Here is a 14112-nt window from a genome sequence, read left to right on the forward strand (position 1 = left end):
CACAACGATCAAAAAAGTATAAGATGTTGATAGATAGACTGGACTGGGATTGGCATTAATCATACTACGAGACGCGACGCGATCCGTTGACAATGATTATTTTGTATTACACGTAATACTTAACAGAAAAGTGCTGTGTCTCATCCTGGAGAAACAATTCTTTGAAGCTACTATTGGAAATATATGGTGTCGTGTAGCCGAAAGAATATTGATCCAAATCCTCAAGCCCCCTCCCCCCAAGTCAAATGGTATATCCCTAACTTTAATTTACGAAACTGACACGTGTACACGTGTATCACTTGTTTATTTCGATGACTCTTGATTTTGTATTTTTATCACCGTTCTTGCAAAGTACTGGTCCCTTGAATTTTTCTTTTACGTCATAATTCGGAATACCTTAACTTCAATGTATCGATTTGTTTTAGATAATAGGCAGTACATGTACCGACAGCTTCAATGCTCAATGCATTATTTAGAGAATAAATTATGCAATTGTAGCGGCCATGCAAATTCACTATTGATTTTCAAACAATAGAAGTGGAAAGGTTCAACACACTTTACATATAGCAGTAACACTGTATTGTCATTGTATCACTATTCTGACCTACGCTATTGTTTAGTTAATTAGTGAACGGACATGAATAGTACTCGTCAAACCGTAGGTGCCTGGTCGGAAGTTTGTGTTGAAAACTGTATTTTCTGGTCGAGAAAGGTTTAAAAACCTCTTTTTGGACTCCAGCGGCGACTGACTGATTGTGCGTGCCGCGTAACTCGAAAGTACTAGTATATCGAAGTCGCGCGTGAAGGGCGACCCCACGTGATCGATGCATGTATAATGTTATTGTGTGGCAGCTGTTGATCCAACAGAAAGTCCCGCGTGTTCTCACTTGAAAGGCAACCGGCACACAGGCAGGATGAAGACGAAAGGTATGGTTATGATGAACTGCATCGATAGTAAACTATCGGGCCTGTTTCACTGGCACGGTCGCTTACTAGGGAAGTATCCATTGCCATACGTACTATGGCCAATAATTATGACGGCGATATTGGCAGCTGGTTTGATGTATTTGCAGGACAATTCGGATAGAGAAGCCGTGTATACACCGGAGCACGGACCAGCAAAATTACATCGTGACATTGTTAAGGATTTATTCCCCATGAATGACAATGGAGACTTTTCACCAAGTCGACAAGCAAAGGCCGGGCATTATGCCCGAGTAATCGTAATGGGGAAGGATTGGAAAGGTGACATTCTTCAAGACGATCTCCTTCAGGAAGCGAAGAAACTTCACAGCGATATCCTAAATATGGCGATAACAGTTGAAGATGAGGCGTACACCTACAACGACATATGTGGTAGATGGAATGACCAATGTATCGACAACGGTATATTCAAAATATTGGACTATGTTAACAGTTCTCCATGGTACGAACGAATCCGATTAACCTATCCTTTCGCACCCTCTCCAACTGGTCACCCGGCTTTCATCGGAAACAGTCTCGGCGGTGTACGAATAATGGGCGACGACGTCGTGCGATCGGCCAAGGCTCTTCAACTACTGTATTACGTTCGTTCAACGGACGAAGCCGACGGCTTCATCAGCACACAGTGGGAAAAAGCAATGATGAGTTTTTTGGAACAATACAAGACAGAGAAAATAAGTTTCACCTATTACACATCACAAACTCTAGACGCCGAACTTGCTAAGAGCATCCAAAAAATCCTGCCACCGTTTACCGTCACCTTTTGCGTCATCATACTATTTTCCGTCATCTGCTGTTCATCGTTTGACTGTGTAACCAGTAAACCATGGCTTGGTTTACTTGGCGTATTAACAGCTGCGATGGCTATCTTATCATCTATGGGTCTGCTAGGTTTCTGCAAGGTAGATTTTATCAACGCCGTAGCGTCAATGCCATTTCTTATTCTCGGTGAGTATAAATCGAATCTTCTTTCACTGTTTCAATTCAGTAGTGATGAAACCCAAGGTGAACAAACTTTCTAAACGCTGCGTTTCGAAAGCGAGGTCAACAAACTATGTAGCCGTTTCGCTTTTCCATTCTCGCAAGCGATATTTGTATGCAGTGATCCAGGAATTTAGACCCCTATTTCAATATTTGTTTTTACTGACCTATTAATCCACTGCCATCGTTTAGAGTTTGTCAAACAATGCAAAAAAGCGTGTGGAGTGGGTTTTTTTTTTTTTTTTTTTTTTTTTTTTTTTTTTTTTTTTTGGGGGGGGGGGGGGGGGTAAAGCTAGGTGCATGCAGTTGCCAAGCGGTAGACGCCGCATCTCCGATATACGATCTACTGGTGACAGACTAGCTATATAGTACGACCAACTTGATTTATTTAGTTTAAACTTGAATGAACGAAATCGTGAGATGTAGAGTAGAGAATGGCCACAGAAAAGATTTGCTTATTTACAAGAGCCAGTCATACGGTAGACTTCGTATATTCATTGGGACTTGCACGGACAAAGGCTTGTACATAAAAGAGGTAACTAAGGCAGAAGTAAAGGTGTCAGACATTCGTATTGAAAACCACAGACGACAAAAGGATGACTCAAAGGTCATTTTTGTGATGTGGAGTAAATTATAGACTGTAAATCAAACCGAAATGAAAAGAAATTGCTAGTGTATGACTCAAATTGACAAATTTATACCACACTTAATATTGGACCTTTCTTTCTAAATTATTTGTCGACTGGAGAAATGAAAAAAAAAAAGGGGAAAAAGGGCGAAATGTGTGCTTTATTCTAAATTTACGCAAATACTGAAATAGTCCATGGCCAGTTTTGCATTTGCGGCGACGCCACGCTGTGCCATGTGTACATAGCATCTACCCTGAGTACCAGCACCGTGTGTTGAAAGCGGCGAAGTGACGTATATGGATATGCAAATACATGCTTGGGAACGAAATGGAAAAGTTTGTTCACCTTGGTCTTCCTTCTCGTGACCCGGAAACCCCGCTACTGAGCATGCGCTCTCACGCTTGCTGTTTTACCATCAGATATTGTTTTAAATTCACGTCCAAAACTTTATAAAATAGGAAATTATGTATCTTTTGTGCGATTTTAATATATTATCAAGATTCTTAGCAGATTTTTAAAATAATATTCTCGGTTTTACTGGGATTTTTCCCCGAAATTCCCGGCTCCTATAACAATATTCCCTACCGCCATGCTAACGTTGAAATAAATGAGCGCTGGTTGATATGGAAAGTTTGTTCACCTTGCCTCGGCCGAGCGACAATATTTTCCTGCTATGAGCATGCGCGATTGTAGCTAATATCAGTCATATCATATCAGCTTCAATATTGTATATGTTGTATATAGTGTTGATTTTAAACAATTGAATCCTGTTTTTATTCACCTTTGCACAGATATCTTGTTTGGTTACACATTTTATTTACAATTGCTAAGTACGTCCTTAAAAATATGCGTTATTTACCATATTTTTTATCGGACACAAAAATGTAATAGGAAACAAAAAATACATGTTTTGAAAAATAAAGTAAAATAAAATAGCTTGATAATTTAATCTTACTGAAACGAAATAAAACATGGAAAATGTCGACATTAAATGGATGTTGTCTGCTAAAAGCAGTCCAGATTAGTCTAATATATACACCCCAAATAATACAGAGGGATTTTGAATAATAACTACGTCACCACTTTCAATCATGCTGGCCTTCACTGACGTCAGCAGTCCCCATAATGCATATTTATTTGTAGTTCTATTACCTTAAAGCCCGTGCACAAATATCGTTCACATGAATATTCAGCATTGCAGAACACATCAATCATGTCTAATTAGAATACTGGGGCAATGATAATCCCTGCATACATGTCTTTTTTTTTATCAATATGAACATCTCATTGATGACGATTTGTCTCCAAAAAATCCACCGTACAAAATGTATATATTTTTAGAATCTCATACAGAACACAAAGAGAATTACAAATCCTTGAATATTTGAATTGTCTGTGCATTTGTCAGTAAAAGAGTCTGGCGAGAAATAAAATTTTTAAAACGAAGAAAAAAATAGAGCTTCTGTCGTTCACTGTGTTCCGGAATTATTGGCAGGTTGACCAAATTAAGTCAGAGAAAGCTATAATTTTAGTACATATACCACTACATAAAAATGAGAAACGAGAAAAACACTTTTCCTTCACACCCAGAGTGTCACGGTACGGACTGGCGTTGTAGATAGCACATCCGTAAACAAAAAAAAAAAAAGATACGAAAAGTTGTCGGTATATTTGGTATTTCATTAAAATAAACCGAGGAAATTGTTCGCTCACCTTCACGGTCATTCAAAAATCTAATTCAGATGTCACGTAAATGACGCAGGCTTTACCTGAAGCTATGAAGTAGATGTATTGTTTCATTGCGCTCTTTTGAATTTATTGGATGTATTCGGCGCCGACTTGCAACCTTTGCCATCGCATTCAGCACTCGTGACATGGCCATGGCTAGGAATTGCGCCTGAAGTTCGAAGTATCTGTATTATTAACCGAACACATGTAAAATTCGTCAGTGAATGCATGTAAAAATATAATTTTTGTCTTTTAAGATACGATTTCAAAGGCTAACTATTTCCCATATGCCGACTGAAATTTCAAAAATTTCAAGTCACACTACTAGAGATATCATGGTACACGTCATATCAAAATATGCTATTTTATATACCAACTGCATTTATTTTGGTTAACATTTCACCGAATTATAGCATTTGAAGTTATGTGTCGCCTCTCAAATTTAACCACGACTTCCTCTATAAAAATTGTCTTTGTGGGCGATGATGTGGCTTACTGACGAGAGAGAAAGTTTGTTGACATCTACGAGATGGAAGGCTTTAGTCATGGGCGATTCGTTGACTGTATGTTTTAATATGGTTTCTTGACAATAGCCGGAAATTACGTGTTAGAACACTATCTCTCAGCTTCTACGATGTTGAAGAGGAAATGAAACTTGGACTTAAAATTTATTATACACAACTATTACAGTATTTCTTTGCTCCGATCTTTTATTTTACACGTGTCGTCAACATTTCGGAATTCACTTTGTGATTTAACTGTCCATTCATATGCAAATTATACCAATTAAAATGAAACACGTTTTTCGATACAGCTATTTACTATTGAGTGGGGATGACGTGGCCACAGTAGTATTCTATCAAGACAATTGAAATGGCGATCACCCATGATTTTAATTAATTTCCATTTTTACTAAAGACCGTTTTTGGACTACCCCATTTACACTTTTGCTATGTGTTATTGTTAGCGGTGATCATTTTACAAAGATCTGATTAAAATATTTTGTCTGCCTAGCTACACACGCAGCATAGCGTTGCTGCTATATTTCGCTTTCACCACGGGGTGAACAAACTATTGCTAGGTCATCACGTGCAATCGATATACCATTAACTATATTCGGAGCAGGTATTATATTCCATATATGGTCATGCGGTAGGCGTGGTGATGAATTTGATAGACGTATTGTTCGTGCCAACTGTGTTTTAATTTGAATACCAGACTAGTACGTGTGTGGACAGTAGATTTTAAACACAATGGATATTTAGTTTTTAAAAGAGGCTAGCCAAGCTAAGGTCATATAAATAGAGCAGTGTGTCATTCATATTTAAATTCCTGTGAACATTTTAGTAACTATCATTGTATGCTAAACAGTGGCCTATGTAAAAAAAAGCAAAACAAATCCCACCTACTAATGAGGTGCAGCTCTTTATACAATTTCAAATTTCAGAATGTGTACAAGTACGTATCTCTGATATAGGTCAGGTCAAGTTCGTCGTTTGGATTTGTTATCACTACAGCTATACTTATCATATTGTAGAGTGTCATCGTAGTGAATTAATCATTTAGAGAGATTGCAAAATGTTCTCTCTCTCTCTTTCTCTCTCCCCCCCCCCTCCTCTCTCTCTCCCCTCCCCCCTCCTCTCTCTCTCCCTCCCTCCCTCCCCTCTCTCTCTCTCGCTCTCTCTCTCTCTCTCTCTCTCTCTCTCTCTCTCTCTCTCTCTCGCTCTCTCTCTCTCTCTCTCTCTCTCTCTCTCTCTCTCTCTCTCTCTCTCTCTCTCTCTCTCTCTCTCTCTCTCTCTCCCTCACCATTCGTAAATAAATAAAATGTTAATAAACTAATCAATTGTTTGTGTTTTCTTAAATAGGCATTGGAGTTGATAATATGTTTATCATGGTTGCTGCTTGGCGTAGAAGTCCTGCATACTTACCTGTAGAAGACCGAATGGCCCAAACATTCAAAGAAGCAGCAATGTCCATCACTATCACTAGTGTCACAGATGTGTTAGCCTTTTGTGTTGGTGCCATCTCTGACTTTCCTGGTGTCAGAATCTTCTGCCTCTACACTGGCCTGGCTATCATCTTTGGTTACATCTACCAGATTACATTTTTCGGTGCCTGTTTGTCTGAATTTGGTAGATTGGAAGCCAAGAATCTCCACTGGGGTACTTGTCAAAAAGTCCTCTCAACTGAAGAAGCCCCCACTACACTTTACCGAGTGTTCTGTGCTGGTGGTCTGAGCGAGTCCAACCCAAAGGGATTTTACTCGGAACATTTCATTTCCAAGTTTTTCAACAAATATTATGGGCCATTCCTGACAAAGACCTGGGTGAAAGGCATCGTAATTCTATCATTCTTGGTATACCTGGCGTTCGCCATATGGGGCTGTTTGAAACTTCAACGTGGTATAAAACTAAAGAACACTGTTTCTGACGATTCCTATGCTAGTACTTTCCTTGATCTAGAGGAAGAGTATTTCACAAGGTATGGTATACCAGTATCCGTGACTGTGTATCGACATGCAGAGTATTGGGACACTCAAGTGCAAAAAGACATTGCAAAAACATTACGCGAGATCGAAGACTCTGAATACTTTCACGACGCACGATTTACTCAATCATGGTTACAGGACTATCTCATGTATTTAAATCAGACGGGAAGGCGAGCTGACATTATGGGAAAAGATAATTTCATGAGAGTCTTGGAAGACGAGTTCCTCAACATACCAGGATTTAGTCGATACAAGTCTGATATTAGGTTTGGTAACGGTGCTATATTAGCCTCGCGTTTCCTTGTCTTGGCTGAAAATGCAGATAACTCCAACACACAACGAGAAATGATGTTAGATGTGAGAAGAAAAGCAGAGACAAGTAACATTCCAATGATCGCCTTTCATCCTGCGTTTGTTTTCTATGACCAGTTCATTGAAATCTTGCCCAACACTGTCCAGACAATGGGTATTGCAGCAGCATCTATGTTTTTAGTCTCCTTACTTTTAATACCAAACCCGGTTTGTGCAATATGGGTGACTTTTGCTATATTCTGTATATCCGTTGGTGTGATAGGCTACATGTCACATTGGGGCATATCACTGGATGCCATATCTATGATTAATATAATCATATGTATTGGTTTCAGTGTAGACTTTTCAGCCCATATTACATATGCATTTGTGAGTTCAAATGCAGACACAAAGAACAAACGAGCTGTCTGTGCATTGCATGCATTAGGGATGCCAATTCTGCTCGGTGCATTGTCAACAATACTTGGTATTGCTGCTCTAAGTACATCTGATTCATACACTTTCCGTACTTTCTTTAAAATGAACTTTTTAGTGATAGGATTTGGGGCCTTGTTTGCACTGGTATATCTCCCAACTTTCCTAACATTGCTAGGTCCTGGGAGTCCAACAAAGAAAGAAAGTAAGAAAGATGCAGACACTGAATCAGAAGACTCTATTGCTGCCATCAAACTGGCTAATCCCCCAGTTTTCACTGTTGACGAGAGGGTTGTTTACCTTCCACCAATCTCTGCTGTCTGAAATTATACCACACGCATTTAAAGTTTCCATTTTATCTGAAATTGAATTCTGAACTGAAATTGTAAATGTTCTGCTTGAGGGGATCACGTGCAGTTTGATGATAGCTTGAATGAGTAAATTTTGAGTGATCTATATGTAAACAAGAACTGGTCATAATTTAAGGGTTGATTGGAGACCGCCATGCATGTATAATAAGTATCACATGCCACAAAATTAGGGAAAACTAGTACATGCTATATTTAACTCAAAACATTTTATGTACAATCCATGAGAAGACAAAGATTGTTAAACATTGAAAAGCAGCAGAAGAAACTTTGAATCTCAAAAGAATAGTGGAATCAGAAGCTTTTCAGGAGCAAGTATTCAATTTTCAAATATTCTATAGTTTGTCTTCAACTTTCCAGGAAGCAACTATGTTACTACTCTGACAGTCAAGGTCTTGGTTTACCAAGATAGATACAAACCAAAACTATTGTTCGATTTGGTAGATTAGTATGCAAGTGGGTGATAATAGTGCCTTTGTTGTGCGAATCTAGCCACCCTGCAATCAAGATATTTCAAACATAGGAAGTCCCCAAACATGTGTACACAGTAAGAACATTAATGTCATCAGAAATGCCACCCTACTGTGAGTACAGTTCAAACAAAAGCCACTCAATAGCTTACATCAATATGTCACAGTAGTAGTTTTACTTTTTATATATCTCAGTAAACCGATACCTCGATTGCCAGAGTAGTAGCTTAGCCACCATCACAACATATAAAGAACAAGGGTTGTCTTCATTCTGGTTGCTAAGAGAAAAGAAGTGTCAACTGTTGTTATGCTTGGTACATAATAATAGTTATTCATAAGTATGTATTGTAATTGTAGCATATTGCTTGTGAGTGAAATTTTAAGAGAGGAAACTCTTAATAAGAAGTTTAAGGAGTGTGACCAATCCCTGGAAAAAGTTGTGCATGTACTGAAAACGAATGAGATAGTACTCTGAGAGCAGGTGTTATTCTCAAACAATTTACATTGCTAATTTAAAACTTTAAATTATATATTCCAAAATCGTTTATTTAAAAGTTATACCTAGCGTACATACAGAGATGATATAGATCAGATGCACTGTATATTGCTAAATACGTAGCACACGATTCGGTCTTTCTATCACTTGTAGATCAAGATTTTAGTAAATATCAGTGTAATGTCACCATTGATAGTATACCAATCAGTCTAAATTGTAACGCACATCTATTTAAAGAAAATAGGAATTGTTGATAATATGAATGATTGTGACATTCTACCAGCATCCATGCTAAGGAGAGTAAATTATGTGTATTGTTGCACTGTTAACTATGGATTTGGGTGCAGGGCTAATTTACATATACTCGCGGGCAAGATTAACCTGTAGTACAGTTCTGGATCTGTGACTGTGCAAGCTGTCATGATGCTGAGGAGAGCTAGCATTGACACATCCAGCAAGCTGTCGTGAGAGTGGACGAGAACTAGTGTCAGGACACAGGTCCGTTAACACAAAACAGGCTAGGACAAGCATAAATGAGTGACACTGTCAAACAATAATTAATACCTTGAATTTACTGAACAAACAAGATTCTAGATTACCATCAACAAGTAAACAGGTTCATTCTACTCACATATTGAACTCGGTGTCACTTGAAAACCCATACTTGAGTGAGAAAACCACCACATGTTACCATCTGAAACAACTAGCATGAAAAATGATGTCACTTTAATCCATATTGTTCCTATATATATGAAAACCATATTTTTCAAAGTATTAGTAACACACTAGCGATAAAGCTGTAAAATCAGGTATTATATAAAGCGATGCAAGGAACATCTTTTCAATTTTATCCTGAACACATTTTGAGCTTGCAGTAATTTCTTGTTGAAGGAATGCAACTGCAATGCAACTTGTTATGCATGTTGGGCTGAATTTTTCATAGATAAGTCTGAAATGGTACCAGAAGGTCCATTAAATTTTATTGTCAAATCATATACATACAATTATAAGTATGTCAATTTATCAAATTTTATTGGAAAAAATGTTATAATTGCATGCAAATTGATAAATGATTGTCGATAAGGATATATAATTATATAAGAAATTATTTGATCAAAAAAGAAGACTAATGTTGGTTATTGATTTTATTTGCATTTTAATCCTGTTAAATTGAATGATTTTAGATAAATGTCAGAGAAGAGTATGGTGTTGTACAACGCTATCTCGTCAGGCAAGCCTAGCCTGATCAAATACATCTGAAACTTATAGTACGTCTAGTGCAGTGGCGCCAAAACGAGCGTTGCCACTCAGTAGCGAACTCACTCTCAAAGGTCACACCCATTGTCGCCAAAATCTAGCACTGTGGCTGTTTGAAGAGTAGCGCACTTATGTACGTTGAATATAGCGTTTGCAACATCAGATTATTTTCTGATATTTTATTATAAGAATGTTAAATGATTTTTAAAGATTGACCATATTCATGATATGTTTAAGCCCTTTGAATGTTCATATTTGCGACCCTCAGATTTGATATGCAATGTTCATTTCAATATTGCTATAACTTTTTGCGTATTTTCCCGCCAAAATTTTAGGTGCACGCCTACTAACTAACACTAACCAGGAGACCAAACACATTGTAAATTATGCTCTGCTGTGCAATTTTGAGTTGAGAAAAACGACATATTTGGGACTGGATTCCAACTTTGAATGTACGTATTGTAATCTTTACTAGTATTTGGTCTGATTTGATAGCTTCTTTGACAGCCTTAACTGTAAGAAATTATTAAAATGAGAAGTGACGTCTAAATAGAGAACCGGTCTGTTTTGGGCAGTTTTATTACTTCATTTTCAAAGCTTTCTTAAATGGTATAAAATACTGCAATCTGAAAGAAAACTTGTTTTAGTTTTTAGTGGCTTTTATCCCGATAATGTGTACAGAGCTACATTTTATCCGACTTCACTTTTTGTGTCTCTGACCACTGGTATGGTGGTCTGAGATTGTGCTAGCTGTGCAGCCATGCATGTATAAGGCTTTGTTGCTAGGTCTCGTGTATTGCTATCCGTGTGCAGGTGTGCATAGTGTGCCTCGTTGAATGGCAGCTATATTTTTTGTTTGTTCTTGCCAATATAGGTTTTATTTTTTTGTAGAATTTACCTGATTATATTAGCCTCCGATTTAGGCGCTTTACAACGCACGAAAAGACAGTAGCAAACTATATAATTAATTCAAGTTTTTTCCCATGTAATTCGATTTTGTGAGTTTCAGTGTCACCATACTAGTATTACAACTAGCTTGGAGTTCATGTTCTCTTTGACTGGGGAAATACTCGATGTGTAGACTCAAGGCTTCGTTGATTTCTTGAGTTCAGAATAGTCGTGGCCTAAGTCAGCCAAACATGTAGTCTAGGCATGAAAGTTGGCTTTTCTCCGACTAGTTGTTAACATGGAGACAACTGAAGCTTAGGAAATTGAAGTATGCTTGCATACGACTAATTTTGCTGTGTAATTTTGCATTGTTTAGTATTCGGAAACTCGATAGTTCCGAACCAGTGCTCATTGTGGTTTGACATGCTCATGGGTGACAACCCACGATCGAGTGTCGTGACTTCGACGGTTCATTTCTTTCTACTTTAGAACACCTTCAGTGTAACCTAAAGTTAATAACAGTTTCAGAGTATACAGTACATAGATTGACTTTGAGGTCGATCACTTTACTCAATACCTCTTTCAACCGTGACGGCGATAGATATTTATATTACTGGAGTGTTTTGAGTTACGTAGTTAACATTTAGTGTTTCTGTTGCCATTGGTAATACCAACACCGAAGGCATTTTTCAAGAAATGTATTTTATAAACGCAAGTTTCACAGATTCAGTGCTTGCTTTCAGTGACTTCAAATGCATTGTAGATCAATGTTTTATATAGTCTATGATCGGTATTATATTGAATTGTAGACACATCTCGAAGTTTATGTCACCTTCAAGTTCAATAGTTGTATTGTAATCTGTACTGCAGAACACTGTTTATTTGACAATAAACATTTTGTGGATCATTTCAAGTCTATGCAGTGACGTTGTAATTGTCATTATCTGTGTGTTGTGTTGTGTTGTGTGTGTACCCCACCTGTACTAACGGTGGAATGGGTGTAAGGATTCTATAGAGACCATGGGCGAATGATAATGCGTGGATACGCCCCCCCCCCCCCTCCCACTTTTGGTATCCATTCCAATGTATGGTTTAACAAATTTAGATTGCCATGGAGAAATTTATATGACAAAGCTGTAAGGTTATGATTTCAAGTTAGTCTGAACCTACACGTGTCACGTTTGGCTTCTCAGTTGTATACATAAAATAGCTTTTATCTAGAGAGTGAATGAATAAAATGAGATGTGAAATGGTTTCAAAGCATACTAAAAAAAAAACATCTTTCCAACAGACACCGAACATTAGAAGGAAACTCATGGCACAATAATCGCCATGTTCAGAATTTACCATCAGCCGTCGATATCGAGGTTTAGGTACAAATTTAATCATTTTTTGTTTCAAACGACTTTAAGAAACTGATTTTTTTAAATTCTCCCCAGACAGTAATTTTTCAGCTCTGCAACTGGCTAAACGACCTGAATATTACTGTTGCCGTAAAGGGGTAATGTGGTTTTGCGACGATAATTTTATACGATATGCTCGCAGTTCTTCGTATTTAATCACAATGGTAACATGGCGTGATCTACAATTAATTGTCCTAATTTGTCTAATACACTCCTGGATTTGACATGTATTTGGCGCTGAGGGCCATGTGGTCAAAACACCAAACTATTTAGTATATGGACTATCACCTCTTCAATTCAGTACCGGTTGGGGTGATGAGACTTTAATTGATTATTTGTTTTGATTTTAAATTAAAATTTAATACTTGGTGGATTTTGTATCGACATGAATTTTCTATCAGACACGTGTAATAGAATTCACATCTAGCAGTAAAACTTTTTAAATAAATTGTATTTTAATTTATGTCGCCTACAGGCAGGTGAGTGGGTTAGGGGTTAAAACCGCCCTTTCTCAAATGTGGTACGATCTTTTAAAGCAAATAGCTTACAAGTTACAAAATGAACACCAATTTAAAATACATGAAATATTACATCTAGTGTGTTGTCTTATCAGCCAGTGTTGACACACGCCACTATTAGACACCTAAGTATCCTGCCATAAATCAATTTATAACATAAATGACCATTTCAACGTCAGCTACCTGTGCTTAAACTATCGTCTGCCTCAGAAAGGACGCTAGTAAATCATTGCGGTGAGAGGCCACGTGAACTTTTGCCAGAAAAGCCCCCTTCAGTGACCACGTGTTCTGTATGTACATTTTTTTCAAGTGGCATAGTTTGTGGTTTTAAACCGCAAGAGGTGGCGGGTCCACGAGACGCAATAACTGTGACATTTATACACGTGTCTACCCATATAGCCTACCACAAAGAATGTCGGTCATGTCATTTCACTCAGTTGATCGTCCTTAAAAACTGGCATCGTTTCAAGTCACCAGGGACCATGTTCTACATTTACTACATGCTTTGTATAACTTAGCACAAATCTCTAGTTATGAAATATTAAAGTAATATGAAACAACCTCTATTATGAATGTCCTGCTATGCGCATGCTTGAATTAATCAAACCCCAGGTCCAGATTTAACGCCCCCTTGATGCTAGCCCAGAGAGAGACTTAGGTATCTGGTACGCGTCATACTGACTTCCCATGGCCCAGACGACAATTTGTAAAGCCGGATAACCAAATCTCTTGGCTACTGATAAAGCATAGTTGGGCGTATAAACCTCTCCTAAAATTCTGCGGCCAAGTTTACATTATTTTCCTTGGTCCCCCCCCCCCCCATTTTTTCACTAGTTATGAGCTCGAGTCATCAATTTTACTACTTTTCTTTCTTACACATCAGACCACTATTATAGCATAGCTTACACATAAATGATAGTTGATTGAGATCAATTTATTCGAGGATTATGTGATTGTGAACAAACATTCTGCACAGGGAAAAGTAGGATTTACATTTTTCTCGAGTATACGGGAGAGATACGTCATTTTATATTTGATGAACGATCACAGTCATTGATATGTCGGCTCCTTCCTCCTTTTGGACCTTTACGGACATGAGTAAGACTCGTATAACATGCCTACTACGGAAATGATGTTGTAGGAAATACTTTATTAATACTAGTAGTAGTCTATGTA

At 37.8% G+C, this 14112-nt stretch overlaps 1 protein-coding gene across 1 annotated transcript; it reads left to right on the forward strand.

Moving 5' to 3' along the window:
- Positions 1-904: 904 nt before the first annotated feature.
- Positions 905-11916, forward strand: LOC144436409 (patched domain-containing protein 3-like). Its single transcript, XM_078125207.1, has 2 exons — positions 905-1932; positions 6188-11916. Exons 1-2 carry the CDS (start codon positions 915-917, stop codon positions 7858-7860), a joined length of 2691 nt encoding a protein of 896 aa, XP_077981333.1. The 5' UTR covers positions 905-914; the 3' UTR covers positions 7861-11916.
- The last annotated feature ends 2196 nt before the right edge of the window (positions 11917-14112 follow it).

This window comes from Glandiceps talaboti, chromosome 6 (assembly GCF_964340395.1).
Source record: "Glandiceps talaboti chromosome 6, keGlaTala1.1, whole genome shotgun sequence".
Lineage (NCBI taxonomy): Eukaryota > Metazoa > Hemichordata > Enteropneusta > Spengelidae > Glandiceps > Glandiceps talaboti.

What these genes read in the sequence shown, in the direction of transcription:
- LOC144436409 (XM_078125207.1), top strand. Translation starts at nt 915, where the DNA reads ATGAAGACGAAAGGTATGGTTATGATGAACTGCATCGATAGTAAACTA. An exon ending in AATGCCATTTCTTATTCTCG is followed by an intron (nt 1,933 to 6,187) that starts GTGAGTATAAAT and finishes TTTCTTAAATAG; the next exon opens with GCATTGGAGTTGATAATATG.